Source organism: Chenopodium quinoa, unplaced genomic scaffold (genome assembly GCF_001683475.1).
Source record: "Chenopodium quinoa cultivar QQ74 unplaced genomic scaffold, ASM168347v1, whole genome shotgun sequence".
Classification (NCBI taxonomy): Eukaryota; Viridiplantae; Streptophyta; class Magnoliopsida; order Caryophyllales; family Amaranthaceae; genus Chenopodium; species Chenopodium quinoa.
In genome coordinates, this window is record NW_018743850.1 from 7,314,229 (window position 1) to 7,330,404 (window position 16,176).

At 39.5% G+C, this 16,176-nt stretch overlaps 1 protein-coding gene across 1 annotated transcript; it reads left to right on the plus strand.

The window, feature by feature from the left end:
• Window positions 1-1,742: 1,742 nt before the first annotated feature.
• LOC110686190 lies at window positions 1,743-7,752 on the plus strand. Its single transcript, XM_021862783.1, has 7 exons — window positions 1,743-1,985; window positions 3,329-3,724; window positions 3,803-3,855; window positions 4,493-4,530; window positions 4,613-4,931; window positions 6,389-6,699; window positions 6,797-7,752. Exons 1-7 carry the CDS (start codon window positions 1,973-1,975, stop codon window positions 7,401-7,403), a joined length of 1,737 nt encoding a protein of 578 aa, XP_021718475.1. The 5' UTR covers window positions 1,743-1,972; the 3' UTR covers window positions 7,404-7,752.
• Window positions 7,753-16,176: the final 8,424 nt, after the last annotated feature.

Sequence of the window (16,176 nt, forward strand, 5' to 3'; positions counted from 1 at the left end):
TTTTTCAAGATATTTTAGAGCGTCACATAAAAAAATGTTATATTAAGCCAATGAAAAAAAGAATTGCAATTTATTTTCGATCTGAAATTTTATATTAATTATAAAAATAAAATAAGCGTGTTTTCTGTGTGGCTTACCATATCGTGTGGCCGGCTGAGACACACCAAAACGCCGACCGGGTAACCCCTGTCCGTCCGAGTAACCCCTGATCGATCGAGTAACCCTTGACCAACCGAGAGATTGTTATATACATTCAGGTATATCGTACACCCGTGAGTATTTTGTTTTCATTTTGATGATTGTTTTTCATTTAATCATTAAATTAAGAGCAAAAACTAACCTTAGGTTAGTTGGGTGCATTGTTGTCAAAATCACGATCCGGATCGTAGGATCGTGCGATCTTACGATCCTAAATTAGCCAAACGATTCAGATCGAATGCAGAATCGCAGAGCAAGCAGGATCGTTGTAGGATCGGTCAGGATCGAGTAGGATCGTACAGAATCGGGTGGGATCGGACGATCCTGTTTTTCACTTTAATTATTGTTGGATTGTACAGGATCGGACAGAATCGTGTGGGATCGGTCAGAATCAGGTAGGATCGGTCATGATCGTACGATCCTACTTTTTACTTTTTCAAATGAGCCTAAAGCAATCAAACTTTTCTCTAAGCTAAGAAAATTACTATCTAACTACTAAAACTATAAATTTTAGCAATTTTATGGCTTAAAAAATGTATCTAGTTATGTAGAAACCTTTCTATTACTCCTTTTTTCAATTTTGTAGGATATTACGATTTTACGATCCGATTTTACCGATTCGATCCTACTCTTCTTACCGATCCAAAGTAGGATCCCGATCCTGACAACCTTGGTTGTGTGTACAGTGCACCCAGGTGTATATAACAAACTCTATGATCAACTGAGTAACCCCTGACCAAGTAATCCCGACCATACGGTATGACCAGCCACATATGAAACTTTGTGAAATAAAATATTATCATTTTATATTAGGAATTTTATCTAAATATAAGAAACAAAATTAATATATAATAAAAAAATTCAAGTAGTATTAAGCGAATTCACAAAGTTTATCAGATAAATATGTATTTAACAAAATATTTTATTTTAAAAAATACAAACAAACCATATATCGTATGGGATTCATCTAGTAAGTTATCATGAATTTATTTATTTATTTCTTTTAATAATCACTCTCACGTTCTTTAGCAAATGTTATAACTCTAACTTCTAAATATTGAATTTCAAGATTTTATAGCTCAAATTATATTACAATAAAATAGTAAGCCTTAATGTATGACATAATTTATAAACCTTCTTGAATTGAGAGGTGTCATAAACTCTAAACTCAAATCAAGTAACAAATTACATGAAATTGTTTACAAAATAACAAATTAAATGAGTCAATTCTTATAATAATCATGCGCAACCTTAGAGTGGAGCGAATTGGATGATTATTGAAGAAAGAAATATGAACTTAATATAAAGTGAAACGAGGAAATAATATATGAACTTTTTATTGAAGAAAGAAATATGAACTTAATATAAAGTGAAATTTGGTGAAGAGAACAATACCTTAATATATACTCCACAATAAATTGAATCATTTTGAATTTAAGTTACACTAAATTATTATGGACGTATACGTGAGAGTTAATTGTTTCTAATCGGATTAGCTTTTGACCCATCTTAATTTTTTTCGTATTCATATCCATTAATTAATGGTCTTTGGCCTTTGGGTATAGAAAAAAACACAGAAGCTACCACATGGTTATCTTCGGCACCATACAAACTATAAACACACAAACTTCTATCTGCCTTCATCTTCACTCTTCCTTTTCTCTCTCCTCCCCGCTCACTTTACACTGAAGAACCACAATTTTAATGGAAATTTGACAATCATCGCTTTCTCCTGTTTCTGGGTTTTCTGGAGTTTCGACTGAATGACCTCCCCATGCCTTTATTAGGTTCACTCTCTCTTTCTCAATTTATTCATTTATTTTTGTAATTTCTTGTTTTCTTTGGTGTTCCTGTTGATAATTTTACAATACAGTTTCAGAATTTTATGACCCATTGAATTTAAATTAGTATGCTTTTGAGTAATTGATATAACATATCTTAGAAGTACTAATAGTAAAATGGGCAAATGGGTATTTCAGGGAATGTTTAGTGAATTAGTATATTTATTAATGGTCGAATTATTGGACTTCCTTTTATATCAATTATTGGGCAAATGGATATAACATTCCTTTTTTTATATTAATTTTTTTTGTTGAAGATTTAAATTTCCAGTTTTGAGTTAAAGGGTAGAAATAAGTTGATGCTCTGGAATTATTTACCTATAAATGAATTGCCAGCATATATATTAGGGTTGTTGGAAGTTGCAAAAGGTTGCTTTTCCACCTTTGTAGTTCTAATTTTTTGTGATTTTCTTGAAGTAAAATACACTTGGGGTTCTGAATTCATGAAATTGTAGCTACTTCAATTTCTTGCTTAATTATACCTTTTCTTTTCTTTTCTTTGTTTCCATTTTTTATTTAATTTCTTGCTTGTTTTTGGCTTCTCAAAGTAGGAATTACTCAAAATTAATTAAGGACTTAAAAGGTCTAACCAATTCAGGATTATAGTTGTTATATGCAGTATCACTTGAATATCCAACGTGGTAAAATTCTTGGAGAAAATTGTGTCTAGATTAGGATTGAAGTAAAAACAAAGTAATTGTGTTGTAGATAATTCAGTGAGAGCTGAGCTTGGCCGTTTTTATTGGAGGAATACAACTAAACAGAATGTTACAAGACATTAAAATGCACGAAATATCATTTATTGACAATACTTCTACTCCCTTTGTCCCATTATAATAATAAAATGTACTTGTTTAGATGTCTAGAAAAGAAAGATATCTTATTCTTAGATTGCCAGTCATACCCCCACTTGAATGGAGTTGTGAAGATGGGATGAATAGATGACAACCATTTAGTGAAGCATGGTTTATTTATAAAATTATAACTATGGAGGATTTTGAGACAATGTGACGATTGCAGAATGAAGAACTATTTAGTTACTTATAGAGTTGAAGTTGGAATTTGTTAACTATAGATTAGTTTTCATAGGCCTTTTGTTTGAACTGCCTTTGCGCTATTCCCTAGTATATTTATCTTCCAAAATTAAACATATTTTCACCAAGAAGCTTAGAGTTGCTTCTCACTTGAGTTCTGATGTGATGGTTTCCGTATTGTTGATATTTTGTCTTAGTTTGGTCTTTAAATCAATTCAGCACTGATCATGTCTTTATCATGATATATTATGGCAGATATAGCTATTGCACAGTCTTCCTTCCAAAACTATTTGGGTTGTTCAGGAGTGCGGTCGTTTATCATTGGTAAAATACCCAGCTATTGCCTGTTACAATATGAGGACAGATGGGCATTTCGAAAGTCCTTACAGAGTACAGAAAGCTTGAAATTTAATTTAAGTCATTTTAATAAGAAGTCATGTCGTAAGTTCTTGGTTAAAGCTGTTGCTACTCTTGAGCCAAAGTGTTCAATTCAAAGTAAAGATGAAGAGAAGCATAGCCAAATTTTGCCATTTACTAGTAAACCACATGAAGAAGAAGAAGTTGATGAGAGAGAAAAGTTAAGACGCATACGGATTTCTAAAGCAAATAAAGGAAACACACCATGGAACAAAGGCAGAAAGCACAGTCCTGGTAAATTACTTGTACACTATCAGCCTTCTGGCTTTTGTAATTTGGAGATCAAATGCTGATCACTTTGATGATGTACAGAAACTCTTCAACGTATAAGGGAGAGGACCAGACTTGCTATGCAGAACCCTAAGGTGAAGTCATGTAAGAATTATATTGATTATACATTTATTTAGGGTGAAGCTAGGAATAGAATGGAGCCTCATTTGAGTTCAATCTTGATTGATAAGAATCCTATATCAGACAATCTGTCTCAGACAATGTAATTTGTTGTGTCTCATTGTTGTACTTTGTAACTCCATCTTTTTGTTGAGTAGAAGTTTGTCTTGGTATTGATTGATTATCTATGGTGTTAAATGGCATCGTAGTCCTTGTATAATTCGTTCGTTTACAAATATAAATTAAGTGACTGCCAATTCTCTGTTTTTCTTCCCTTGCTTGGCTTGGCTGCTTGCTATAGTAATCTCCATTTTCTCCACTTTGTAAAATATAGTTAGGTTTTTGATATCCTGCCACACAAGAATAGTCAAATAAACTTAATCATTTCCATTTCCGTTTGTTTTTGTTAACTTTTGATGTTTAGCAACCTTTTTATATGCTGTCATCCTTCTCCTTAGCAGCTTAGCCCCCTCCCTTGTTAATGAATTCCATTAAGAGCGTCTCCACCTATGATAGTTCATCATTCTCCTTATCTCCTTAGTTTAACTCTCATGTAGGAAATCAACTTACTTGAATACTATGAGATTCATTCTGATGAGATTTTTTGTTCAGGTAAAAATGAAGTTGGCAAATATTGGTCATGCTCAAAGGTGGGTCTGGAACTAGTATTGTTCTTCTTTTTGTCATTTTTTTTTCCCAGTTTCCTCTGTAATGTGAATGCACTTATTGCAGTCCAGAGACAAGGGAAAAAATTGGGGTTGGAGTGCGAATGGGCTGGCAAAAGCGCCGTGCTAAGCTGCTGCTTCAAGAAACTTGCCTTTTTGATTGGCAGAACTTGATTGCTGAAGCTGCTAGACATGGTTTGCTGGATCAGGAGGAGTTGCAGTGGGATTCCTACAAGATCATGAATGAGCAATTGCAGCAGGAATGGTTGGATAGCATTCAGCAAAGGAAGAAAGCACCTAGACCCAAGGGTAGCAGGAGAGCACCCAAATCTCTCGATCAGCGGAGAAAAATTGCTGAGGCCATTGCTGCTTTATGGGCTGATCCTGTAAGATTTAATCCTAATACATAAAGCTATAAAATCACTTTTTTACTCAATTTTTTCAAACAAAAATATGTGGCTCTTTTATTGTCATGTTTACAAGTATGGAATGTAGTTCTTGTTTAAATTATGTAGTTTTTGTATAACCGTTGCTTCCTTGTCCTGAAGTTCTGAGTTATGGGGGCCCGTTGGGTCTTAGGTGAAGTGAATGAGTGTTGAGTAATATAGCTTTCTAGAAGATTGAAGCAATAAGTTGCTGGTAAAATAAGTTTTAGTCAAGGTTGTTGGTCCTGTTTAGTGGCAAAGATTGAATCAGCATTTGTTTATGAGGCTCTCTAAGGTCCCTTGACTATTAAAATTGGTTATTGGTTATTGATTTATATGCCACTAGTTCTTGTATACATAGTCTGAGCATATTTTTGTGATCCTTTATATTTGCTTTGTTTCGGATTATTGTTCATGTCCAAGTAGGAAGGCAGAATCAGTGGATGGGTTGACGACTGCATCGTAGATTCATTGATGGAGGGATTGCAATGCGGAGGATGAAAATGGGAGTGGGGATCAGGGGCTTTGTATATGGGAGAGTTATATGATTTCATTTTTTTTTTCCCTGTCCTTTTAAGGGTGTGTTTGGTTTGATGTAAAATGTTTTACTTTGATTCTCCCATTTTTCCCCCGTTTTACTTTGTTTGGTTTGTGAAGGGGTGGAAAACAATTTTCCCAAATGTGAACATTTCACTCTCAATGATGGAAAACATTTTCCCTTACAAAACAAAGGAAGTTACATTTTTGATAATTGATCTATTCCACGGCTCCACGCTATATATGCATTCTCCTAGAAAAATATCTTTTTACATTGTAGAGGTATTTTGAACCTTTATCTCAGGTGCTGTAATCATATCATTCCATCACCCTCGGTGCTACTTATGAGACTCTAGCCTTGGCCCTTGGGTAGTGTACAGTTAATCAGATGTATGCAGCTTTACTCATGCAGTTGGGAAAAGGGATCTATTAGCTTGTTTGTGTTGGATTTGTGTTGTTGAATAGATGGGGTTGTTGCCAAATTAGTAGATATTTTCTGAAAAACCCTCAGATGGTTACCAGACTTTTACTGTTTTTTTTTTTTTTATTATTTTTTTTTTTTTCCAATTACTATAACTTCAATCACTAAGTAGGTGCATTGAGATTACCAAAAGGCAAAAGTTTTCCAAATAACAAGACTGGTGTGATCTACATGTAACCTAAGAGCTTATTAATGTCCAGGCTCAAGCTCTTAATTTTTATCAACGTTCAATATCTGATTGTGGCCTCGGTAACCTGATCATTAATTTCCAATGAGACCAAGTTGTGTGGTAGTGATGATCACTTGTTGAGTTATTTCCTTTCTGTTTTGCCTGCATTCTTTAATCCTTGGCTAATAATTTTTTTTAATTTTTTAATTTTTTTTATTACCTTCTTTAAAGGAATATCGTTCAAGGGTGACTTCAGGCTTGGCTAAATATCATAATATACCAGAGGGGGCAGAGAGAAAGGTAAGGAGAAAATCAAGTGATGAATCACAGTCCCCGAGAACTCCTAAGAAAAAGCTCAGCGGTGCAGAAAGCTCTGCCACAGCAGAATCAAAGGTAAAGATTCAAAAGCCCAAGTTGAAGAAGAGGGCTGCTCCAAAGTACAAAGACCCTTTAGCGAATTCCAAGCTGGAAATGTTGAAGAACATCAGGGCACAGAGGATGGCATCTGAGGCAAAGAAAAACGAAGCCTTAGAACAAGCAAAGTGAGTCTTGCACCTTTTAAGTTTGCATGTCCCTTGTTGGTAAATGTGTGTATTACCCCTGTGTTCTTATATTTAATGAGTTATATTGTTAAAACAGGCTCCTAGTAGCAGAAGCAGAGAAAGCTGCAAAGTCCCTTGAGATTGCTGCAACGAGAAGCCCTGTTGCTCGAGCTTCCCTTATTGAGGCAAGAAAGCTTATTGCTGAAGCTACCCGATCTATTGAATCAATAGAGAAACAAGAGCCTAAATCTGAAGATGATCCAAGTTCGGGGACACAGAATAATGTTGAGAAGGATGAAAACCCTTTCACAGAAGACGATGATCAAGGACACCATGGAGGAGTAAATGGCACCGACACTGGGTTTATGCAAAATATTGATGGTCAAAATCCAGATATTGGTGTCTATAAGATGCCTATACTGGAAGAAATGGACACGAATCACCAATTTCCTAGACAACTCGGTGGGTATGGATTTTCTGAGCTCGATATAGGGAGTTTTATAGGGAAATCAGAGTTAAGGGAGCTCATTGATCAACAGCATGGGCATGAACTAAATGGTGCTACCAAATTGAATGGGAGCTCTTCGCATCACCATGGAGCGAAGTTGCAAAATCATGAAGATCAGGTACCTCCTGTTCCTGAAAAAACAGTGACAAAAAAGTGGGTTTGTGGAAGACTGGTAGATTTTGTGGAAGGTGAGTGAAACACGGTTTTTTTTTTGTAAAGGTATCCTGAAGACTAGTCATTCTTAAAAGCTTCAGTTCGAGAGCTAGCAGATGGTGCAGTACTGAAAACATCTCTTCTGGTCTGTTCGTTTCAGAAGCTGCTGTGAAAGCTTTCAGATTCCACTTAGCAGCAGATTTTGTTTGTATTTCAGAAGTCTACTTTTAGAAAATTTTCATCGATCATTATTAATACTTCAGTAGTTTTAAGTACTTTGTTAGCTGCAGGATTATGTTTGTATATGTTGTATTGGACGTAATAGTTAGGTTCAAGATAAATAATCTTTGGTAGGCATCATTTGATTGCTCAGTTGCACTAATGGTTTTCCCAATGAAACTTTGGAACCACTCTTTAAGTCTTATTAATTAGGTAGGATAGAATAAACAACTTTTAAATGTTTTAATCAAAAAAATAGGATGCCTAAAGACTAAAGTAGTGAAAAAGAGTTCCAGGTTATTTTATGTCTCGGGTTGCCCTCCTATATACAGTACTATGGACTCGAAAAATCATTTATTTTTGGCAATTAATTCGATTATAATAAGATGATGTGAAAAAGTCAAGAACCATATAATAAAGAAACCTTATTTGTCCCAAGATTATTGCCGTATTTGACTTTTAATCTTATAAACTTTGTAATTTCTTTGTTTATTTTTTACTTGACCTGTTTCTTTTATCACGCTTGCCAAAGTAAAATTTTGACGATTAATAACTTTAGTTCTCCAAAAGTAAAAAATGTAAAATTATATATTATGATAGCACTTATTGAAACGAATTTAAAAAAGATCTCACATGAATATATTTTTCCTTACATATTATTCACAAAAGATGGTCAAAAAAGGGGCGGTAAATAGTGTAAAAGTCAAAGCGGGTCAAGTAAAAAAGAACGGAGGAAATATGTAGTTTATAACTAATATGAAGTGCAAGTATGTAAGGAACCTTAATGTAAGAATGATTCATTGTTAAAGGATCAATTTCTATTACGAGCAACTTAGGAGTGGAGATTATTTTACCCTTTTCTTATTCGTTTTCAGAATGTCTTGTCTGTGAACTCAAATTAGGTTGATTAATGGGAGATTTTGGTCTAGTTCCCAAAGAGTCTTGCATGTGAATTCGGATTAGATTAACATGTGGATGATTTTGGTCTAATAGAGCACATTTTGTTTAAAAAATTAATATTATTACACCAAGTAGTACTTAATTTAGTGGATTAAAATTATGTTAAATCCCAAAAGGTGGTTTACTTGTCTACGCCAATTTGCCTCCAACTAGGGATGGCAATAGGTCGGATTCGGATCGGATTATGCAAAATCAGACTCCGACCCTACAAGATGTCGGATTTTTAATCTGCCTCCGCCTCCGACTCTGAGAATCCGACTCCGATCCAACCTAAATTTCCAACCTCCGACTCCAACCCGATCTGACTCCGACTTTAAATTTAATTTTGACCCAATTAGCAATAGCAACCCATATATAATCAACTTCAAAGACCTATGAATACATGAATTGAATAATAAAATATATATATAAGTACATAGAAAAGTCGAAGTCGGATCAGATAAGTCGGATTCTAAGTAGACTCCAACTCTGACCCTCTTCCGACTCGAAGTCGGATTTTTTAAACGAAGTTGGATTCAGATTATTATTTGTCGGATTCGGTTCGGATTTTTTTTCTTCGGATCAAATCGGACCAGGGGCGAATTCGGACTAGATTGCCACCCCACCTCCAACAGTATCGGACCGTTCTTAATTTTGGACGGACTATGCCGGATGCCTAATGTTTTTAGTTGGAGCCAGTAAAAATACATGTAGACACCTCGAGCACTCTGCAATTGACAATTATATGCGCAATATATTGATCGATCTCACGAGACAAAAGAAAAAAAATACGGAGTATTTGTCAAAGTCTTGTGCTCCTTTCATCTTTGATTAGGTTTTGACATGCATGCTTCGTCAGCCAAGTGTTACTAGACTTACTACAGTTACACTGTGTTTGGATAAAGAAAGAGGAAGGAAAAGAAGGGGAGGGAGGATAAGAGGAGGGGAGGGAAGAATGGCGAGTTTTCCTTTCAAATCTCTCCATTGTTGGAGGGATCATTTTCCTACAATTTAATCCCTCCATTTCTCTCCCCTCCAATTCCCTTGTTTCCTCATTTGTTATCCAAATGAAAAAAAAAAAACATCTCTCCATTTTCCTTCCCTCCTGTCCCTCCATTTCCTTCAATCCAAACAAACCGTTAGTTTTTTTTACCATGTTCCTGCATGCTCTACTTATAAACCATTTTTCTTGGCAACACGATATCTCCATTATGTAGGAGAGTCCTATAGTTTTAAGATAAGTTCATGACTTCATGATCATTGATGTACTCGATTTGACACAAATAACATTAGGATAACATACTTTGTGTGTTACTTTGTATGTAGTGCTTCTTTCATTGACTTTTAGCTGTAATCAATGACAGAGCCAGAAATTTCAAATTAGGAGGACAAATGAACACCGCATAGTTTGACAAAAAATATTCGAAAAAAAACCAATACTTGAACACATAATTAGTTAAATTGATATACATAATATGATCAGCCTGAAATATTATTTATCTATTATTCAACTGATTTTTTTATCTTTTAAGTGGGGGAACAGCTGTCCCCCTTGTCCCGAACTAGCTCCACCCCTGATTGTAACATTTTGACTCAAAAAATCTGACAATTTTAATTAGACTGTTGCAATCAAAAGTGGTGAGCACATGAAGTATACACTTCTTAATTCTTAATATATATATATAAGAACCCATTATATATAAGAACATTATATTGTATTAGATTTAATTGTATATTTAGCTTTTGTGGGCTGCACATATGCGTGGGCTTTACCTTCAGTTAGGTTGTATATATATACATGTTTTACTGGAATGTAAATCAAGGAAACACATATTCATCAAATTAAAACTTGTCAAATTATTAGCTATTTATTGGTGTTCTATAATTCTTGCGATTACAATTGCGATTTTGATTGCTATTTGATCAAGTTTAATAATATAACCTTACTATGAGTTTGGAATGGAAACAAGAGATGCATGATAGTCTGAAGTATATTTAGAGCTTGTTTGGGTCCAATTTAGTCAAAATTGGGCCTGAGCACTAAATGATCCAATTAAAAGCCCAAGGTCAAGGTTCAACTCTCCAATTGCTCAAAAGTCAAAAGTCAGCCCACAAAGTAAGCCAATTGGGCTAAAGCCCAACCTCTCCAAATATGATGAGGTATAAAAGCCCTCATATTAACACATTCAAGGAGAGAGTCATATTCTTACATAAGACATCTCATAACATCGCATACGAGATCAGACACATTGTCACTTGCATTATCTCATACACCGATTATTGCAATTCATATGCTCATTCTTGCATTGAGAAATACTCCACAAAAGCCTCAAGCTACAAACTCTCTTGCATAGTGTCTTCCTTTTTACACATTGTACTGACTTTAGCATCGGAGGGGCCTTCCTCGGAAACACCCCCGAGGCTAGTTTACGTGTGTTAACTGTGCAGGAAACCTTCGGCCCAACACAGCTTGGATCGAATCCAGTCTTCTCCATTTTAGTGGACCTTCGGCAAGGTCCCATTGTTTTCAACCGAAACAATTTGGCGCCGTCTGTGGGGAAGACTTTCAAAAATCTTTAAGCCAAATTCCTAACCAAGATCATCTTGCAATTGTCTTAGCAGCCATGGCTAAGAACCGCAAGAGCAAAAGCCTCCGTCAAGGAGCGGGCGAAAAGCCTAAAACCCCTACACCATCGCCCTCGCCGGACCGGAACTCTCCCAAGGGTGCCGGCTCGGGGGGAGGATCACACAAGGAGGATTCCCTATCTCCTATAATGCATGACTCTCAATATAGGCCGGACCACTCTCGGTCTAGCAGGGGTCAGTCTGATCATAGGACATATTCAGTGTCCCGAAGCCAACCATCGGCTGCACGGCCTCATGCCCACACTCGGCCGGAGACCCCTTTGACGGGGCCCAGTTCGGAAGAGGTGGCAAGAGCGCTGGCAGTACTCATGGAGGCAATGAGGGCACAGAATATGCCACCGCCTCGTGATCGAACTCCTCCGCATACCCGGCATCAGCGGAGGAAGTTAGACCATGACGGTGGGAAGCTTCCTTCCTTCCGGGAACTGGAAGAGTGGGAGGAGGATTCTTGGAAAAATGAAAAACAGAGGAAGAAGAACTCTCAATTATTTAAAGGATCCTCATCCTCAAGACCAGCAGCGCATAAGAGCAGCAGCTCAGCTTCTCGGCCAGAATCTACTCGCCGGGAACCTGAGACTGCTCGCAGAAGCGTCCTTGACCGACTCGGCGGCCAGGAACCGAGCGTGCGTAGTCGCCTCACGTTCCCTGCAGCCGAGGCCCAGACTTCCCAGCCAGGGACGAAAACCACTCCTACCTCTCTGAGAGGGCGGAGCGCGGTCCCTTCGGCCAGGAACAAGGGCAAGGCCATTATGCTTCCCGCTAGTTCACCATTCGAGCAATGGATACTAGAAGAGCGCGTACCCACGGTTAAAATACCGTCGCATATCACATATGACGGGACCACGGATCCGAAGGACCACGTGGCCTCGTATGAGGCTCATATGCATCTTTGCCCCAGATCCGAGGCAACTTGGTGCAAATATTTCCCAACCACTCTCAAGGGGGTCGCGCAAGCGTGGATCTCCAAGGGAGTAAGGCAAGGCTCCATAACAGGTTGGGATGATCTGTCCTCCAAGTTCAGGAGCAAGTTTTCCACGGCAAACCGCCGAGAAAAGACTACCGCAGAGCTCATGGGTCTGCAACAGGGGGAAACCGAAAGCCTCCGAGACTACCTGACCCGTTTCAGTAACGAGTCATCAAGCGTCTCTCAGCTGGACCAGGGGCTAGCTGTTTTTGCAATGCAGAATGGCCTTCAGCCAGGAAAATTCCTAGACTTCATGGTCATGCAAACCCCGCAGACCTTGGAGGAAGCTCTTAGTGCTTCGGATAAGTTCATCCGAGCCGAAGAATGGAATAAAGCAAAAACCCAACCTCAATCCGGGGGAGGGAAACAGAGGCAAATACCCTTGTCTGAAGGCCGAGGCCATAAGGCAAAGGGAAAATCAAAGGCCTCGGAACCATCTTCGGCCAGCGACCTAAAGAAGGACAGGTTTGCCTCATACACAGGCAGATACGAGTCCTACACTCCGCTCTCTCTTCCACGCGCCAAAATTTACAGTGTGACGAAGGAGGAGCAGAGTTACCGAAAGCCGAAACCACTCCCAGAGTGGTATCAGCAAAAAAATAAAAATCAGTGGTGTGAGTTCCACGAGTCTTCGGGCCACAACACTGAAGAGTGTATCCAGCTGAAGGACCAGATAGAAGACATGGTCCGGAAGGGATACTTGAAAAAATACATCGCGGATCACCGCGAGAAAAAAGAATCCGAGAGGTTAGCAAAGGACTCTCGGCAGGACCTTGATTTCCCCCGGAAAAACAGTAAAAAACCGGAGGGGAAATTCCCTCCGATCAATGTTATCTCGGGAGGAATATACTCTCGGAGGGAGCACAAGCGTCACCTTAGAGCTTTGACTCACCAGGTGAACAACGCTGACATTCAATCTCCCCAGTCGCCGGTGCCGAACATGACGTTCACAGCCGCCGACTGCCGGGGGATTACGTTCCCTCACGAGGATCCGTTGGTGATCATCGCCACGGTGGCCAACCACGACGTCAGTAAGGTCCTTGTTGACGGTGGCAGCGGAGCAAACATTCTGTTCCGAAAGGCCTACAACCAAATTAAGCTGAAGCCCAAGCACCTTACGCCGGTACCCTATCCGGTATCCGGGTTCAATGGGGCTTCAACTTATCCAGATGGGAAGGTGACACTTCCTGTCACCATCGGTTGCGATGAGGCAGCCCGGAACGTCATGATTGAGTTTTTGGTCATCGACGCTCCTTCAGTGTACAACGTGATTTTGGGGAGACCCATAATTCACGAGATCCAAGGGGTCGTCTCAACTTATCATCAGCTGATGATTTATGTCTCAGACGCCGGCTTCCCCGAAAGGATACAGGGCAACCAGAAGGACGCCCGAAGGTGCAACTACCTCAAGCCATCCAGTAGTCGCCCAGATAACGACAAGGATGAGGAGGAGAAAGAAAAAGAAAGAGAGCCAAGCACAAAAAAGCCGAAAGGCCTAAGTGCTTCGGCCCAAGGATCAGTGCCCAGAGAAAAAGGTCCCGAAAGGGAAAAGGTTGACTCTTCATCTGAGCCGAAAGACTCAGAGAGCCAGCCGAAGAACACAAAGACTGGGACACCTGCTGACATTGGCAGCAGACCAGATTCTGAAGAGTCCAGTCCATCAGCAATGGACATGGACCAACAGACTGAAACAGCAGAGTTGGCCGAAGGAGATGCTGAGAAATGTGTAACAATCGGGATGGACCTTGATCCTAACACCCGTTGTGAACTTATTCAGCTCCTGCGGGATAACAGAGATGTGTTTGCTTTCTCGGCAGCTGATATGCCCGGGATAAGTTCAGACCTCATCTCCCATAACTGAAGGGTCCATGCAAGGCCTCTCAAAATTGGGGATCTTGTCCTTCGGAATGCTGCTGCAGTTCAGAAAGGCCGAATCCATGGGAAGCTCTCAGCTACATGGGAGGGACCTTATGAAATTTATGATGAGCTTCAGCCAGGGACATACCGACTTCGGCAGTTGGATGGAACTGAGTTGAAGAATCACTGGAATGCTGATGTACTGAAAAAATACCATGTGTAAACCCTTCGGGGCAGAACAATCTTTGTAAGTACATTTTGAACTAATGACAGGCCTTGGAGCCGCCATTTATATAAAATTTACAACTGTTTATCCTTTCAAAATTTTCTTTGTTCTATCTACTCTTTGAGGGTTTTTTATTCAGCCTCGTCTGAAGCCTTCGCCTTCGGGTAACTGGGTTTCAGATTGCTGACAAAACCTGTCTTTTTAAAGAACACCGGTCTTTCAGCTGAAGTCAAACTTCAGTAAGACTTGTTCTCCAAAGACATGAGTCCATGGACAATTCTGGGATATTGCCTTAACTGAGCCTTGTATCCCAGAGAGCCATTATCCGAAACATTGCCTTAAGTTGGCCCTGTGTTTCGGGTATCCATTTTTCAAAGATAGCCAGAAAATCAAGGATAACAGCAACAGTTGAAAATTTTTAAATCAGCCTCGTCTGAAACCTTCGCCTTCGGGTAACTGGGTTTCAGATGGCTTACAAAACTCAGTCTTTTTAAAGAACACTGGTCTTTCAGCTGAAGTCAAACTTCAGTAAGACTTGTTCTCCAAAGACATGAGTCCATGGACAATTCTGGGATATTGCCTTAACTGAGCCTTGTATCCCAGAGAGCCATTATCCGAAACATTGCCTTAAGTTGGCCCTGTGTTTCGGGTATCCATTTTTCAAAGATAGACAGAAAATCAAGGATAACAACCTTTTTAAATCAGCCTCGTCTGAAACCTTCGCCTTCGGGTAACTGGGTTTCAGATGGCTTACAAAACTCAGTCTTTTTAAAGAACACTGGTCTTTCAGCTGAAATCAAACATCAGTAAGACCTGTTCTCCAAAGACATGAGTCCATGGACAATCCTGGGATATTGCCTTAACTGAGCCTTGTATCCCAGAGAGCCATTATCCGAAACATTGCCTTAAGTTGGCCCTGTGTTTCGGATATACGTCTTCTTTAAGAACGCTGGTCTTTCAGCTGAAGTCAAATTTCAGTAAGACTTGTTCTAAAGAGGTTAGTCCCAGAAAGCTAATATCCCAAGCATTGCCTTCAGTTGGCCCTGTGTTTCGGATATCCAACTTTCAGACAATCTTCAGTAAGACTTGTATCCCAGAAGCATTGCCTTCAGTTGGCCCTGTGTTTCGGATATCCAACTTTCAGACAGTCAATCTTCAGTAAGACTTGTATCCCAGAAGCATTGCCTTAAGTTGGCCCTGTGTTTCGGATATCTATTTTGAAGAAGTTCAGAAATTGCTTATTCAACTAAAGTCATACTTCAATTTCTGTGGGGGCAAGAAGCACGCAGTGCAGCTATGTTCGGCAGAGTTGAAGAAAAGAAACAGTAAAGCATTCAAAAATAAAGCAACTGAAGAAAAAATTTTTGAGCTACAAGTTCAATAATACAGTATCGGCAGCCGCCCACAAGCGGAAAATAACAGCTGCCGAAATACGTACATAAGCAAAAAAATAAAACTGCTGTACGACAAGGCAAGCTGAAGCAAAAAACAAGGCAAAAAACTCAGAAAGCGGCAAGTCTAAAGTTAAGCACATGATGAACCGCAAGATTCTGAAGACGACTGCCCGAGTTCCTATGCTTCAGCCGGAGGATCAGACTGATCAGCGTTGAGTCCCATGGTGGCCTCAGCCCCAGCAGCAGAAGAGGCGGGCTTTGCACTTTGCCGAGCCTCCCTTTCCCTCTGCTCAGCTTCCAACTCCAGTCTTTCAGCTTCCTCTTCGGCTTCCTCAGCCTTAAGAATTTCAGCTTCAGCTGGAGTTGCATACTTCATGTGAGGGTCTTCGGGATTCTGGACCCACTCAGCACATTTAGACCAGTCCAGCTTCGGCTCAGCATGAAGGCAGAGTCTTCGGCATACTCGGAATCCGTTTCTGAAACCCATCTCATATTCCTCTTGGGTATAAACACGGACCTTGAGTGAAGCCTCAGCATCAGCCAGCTTCTTCTGGGTCTCCTCCAAGTCTTC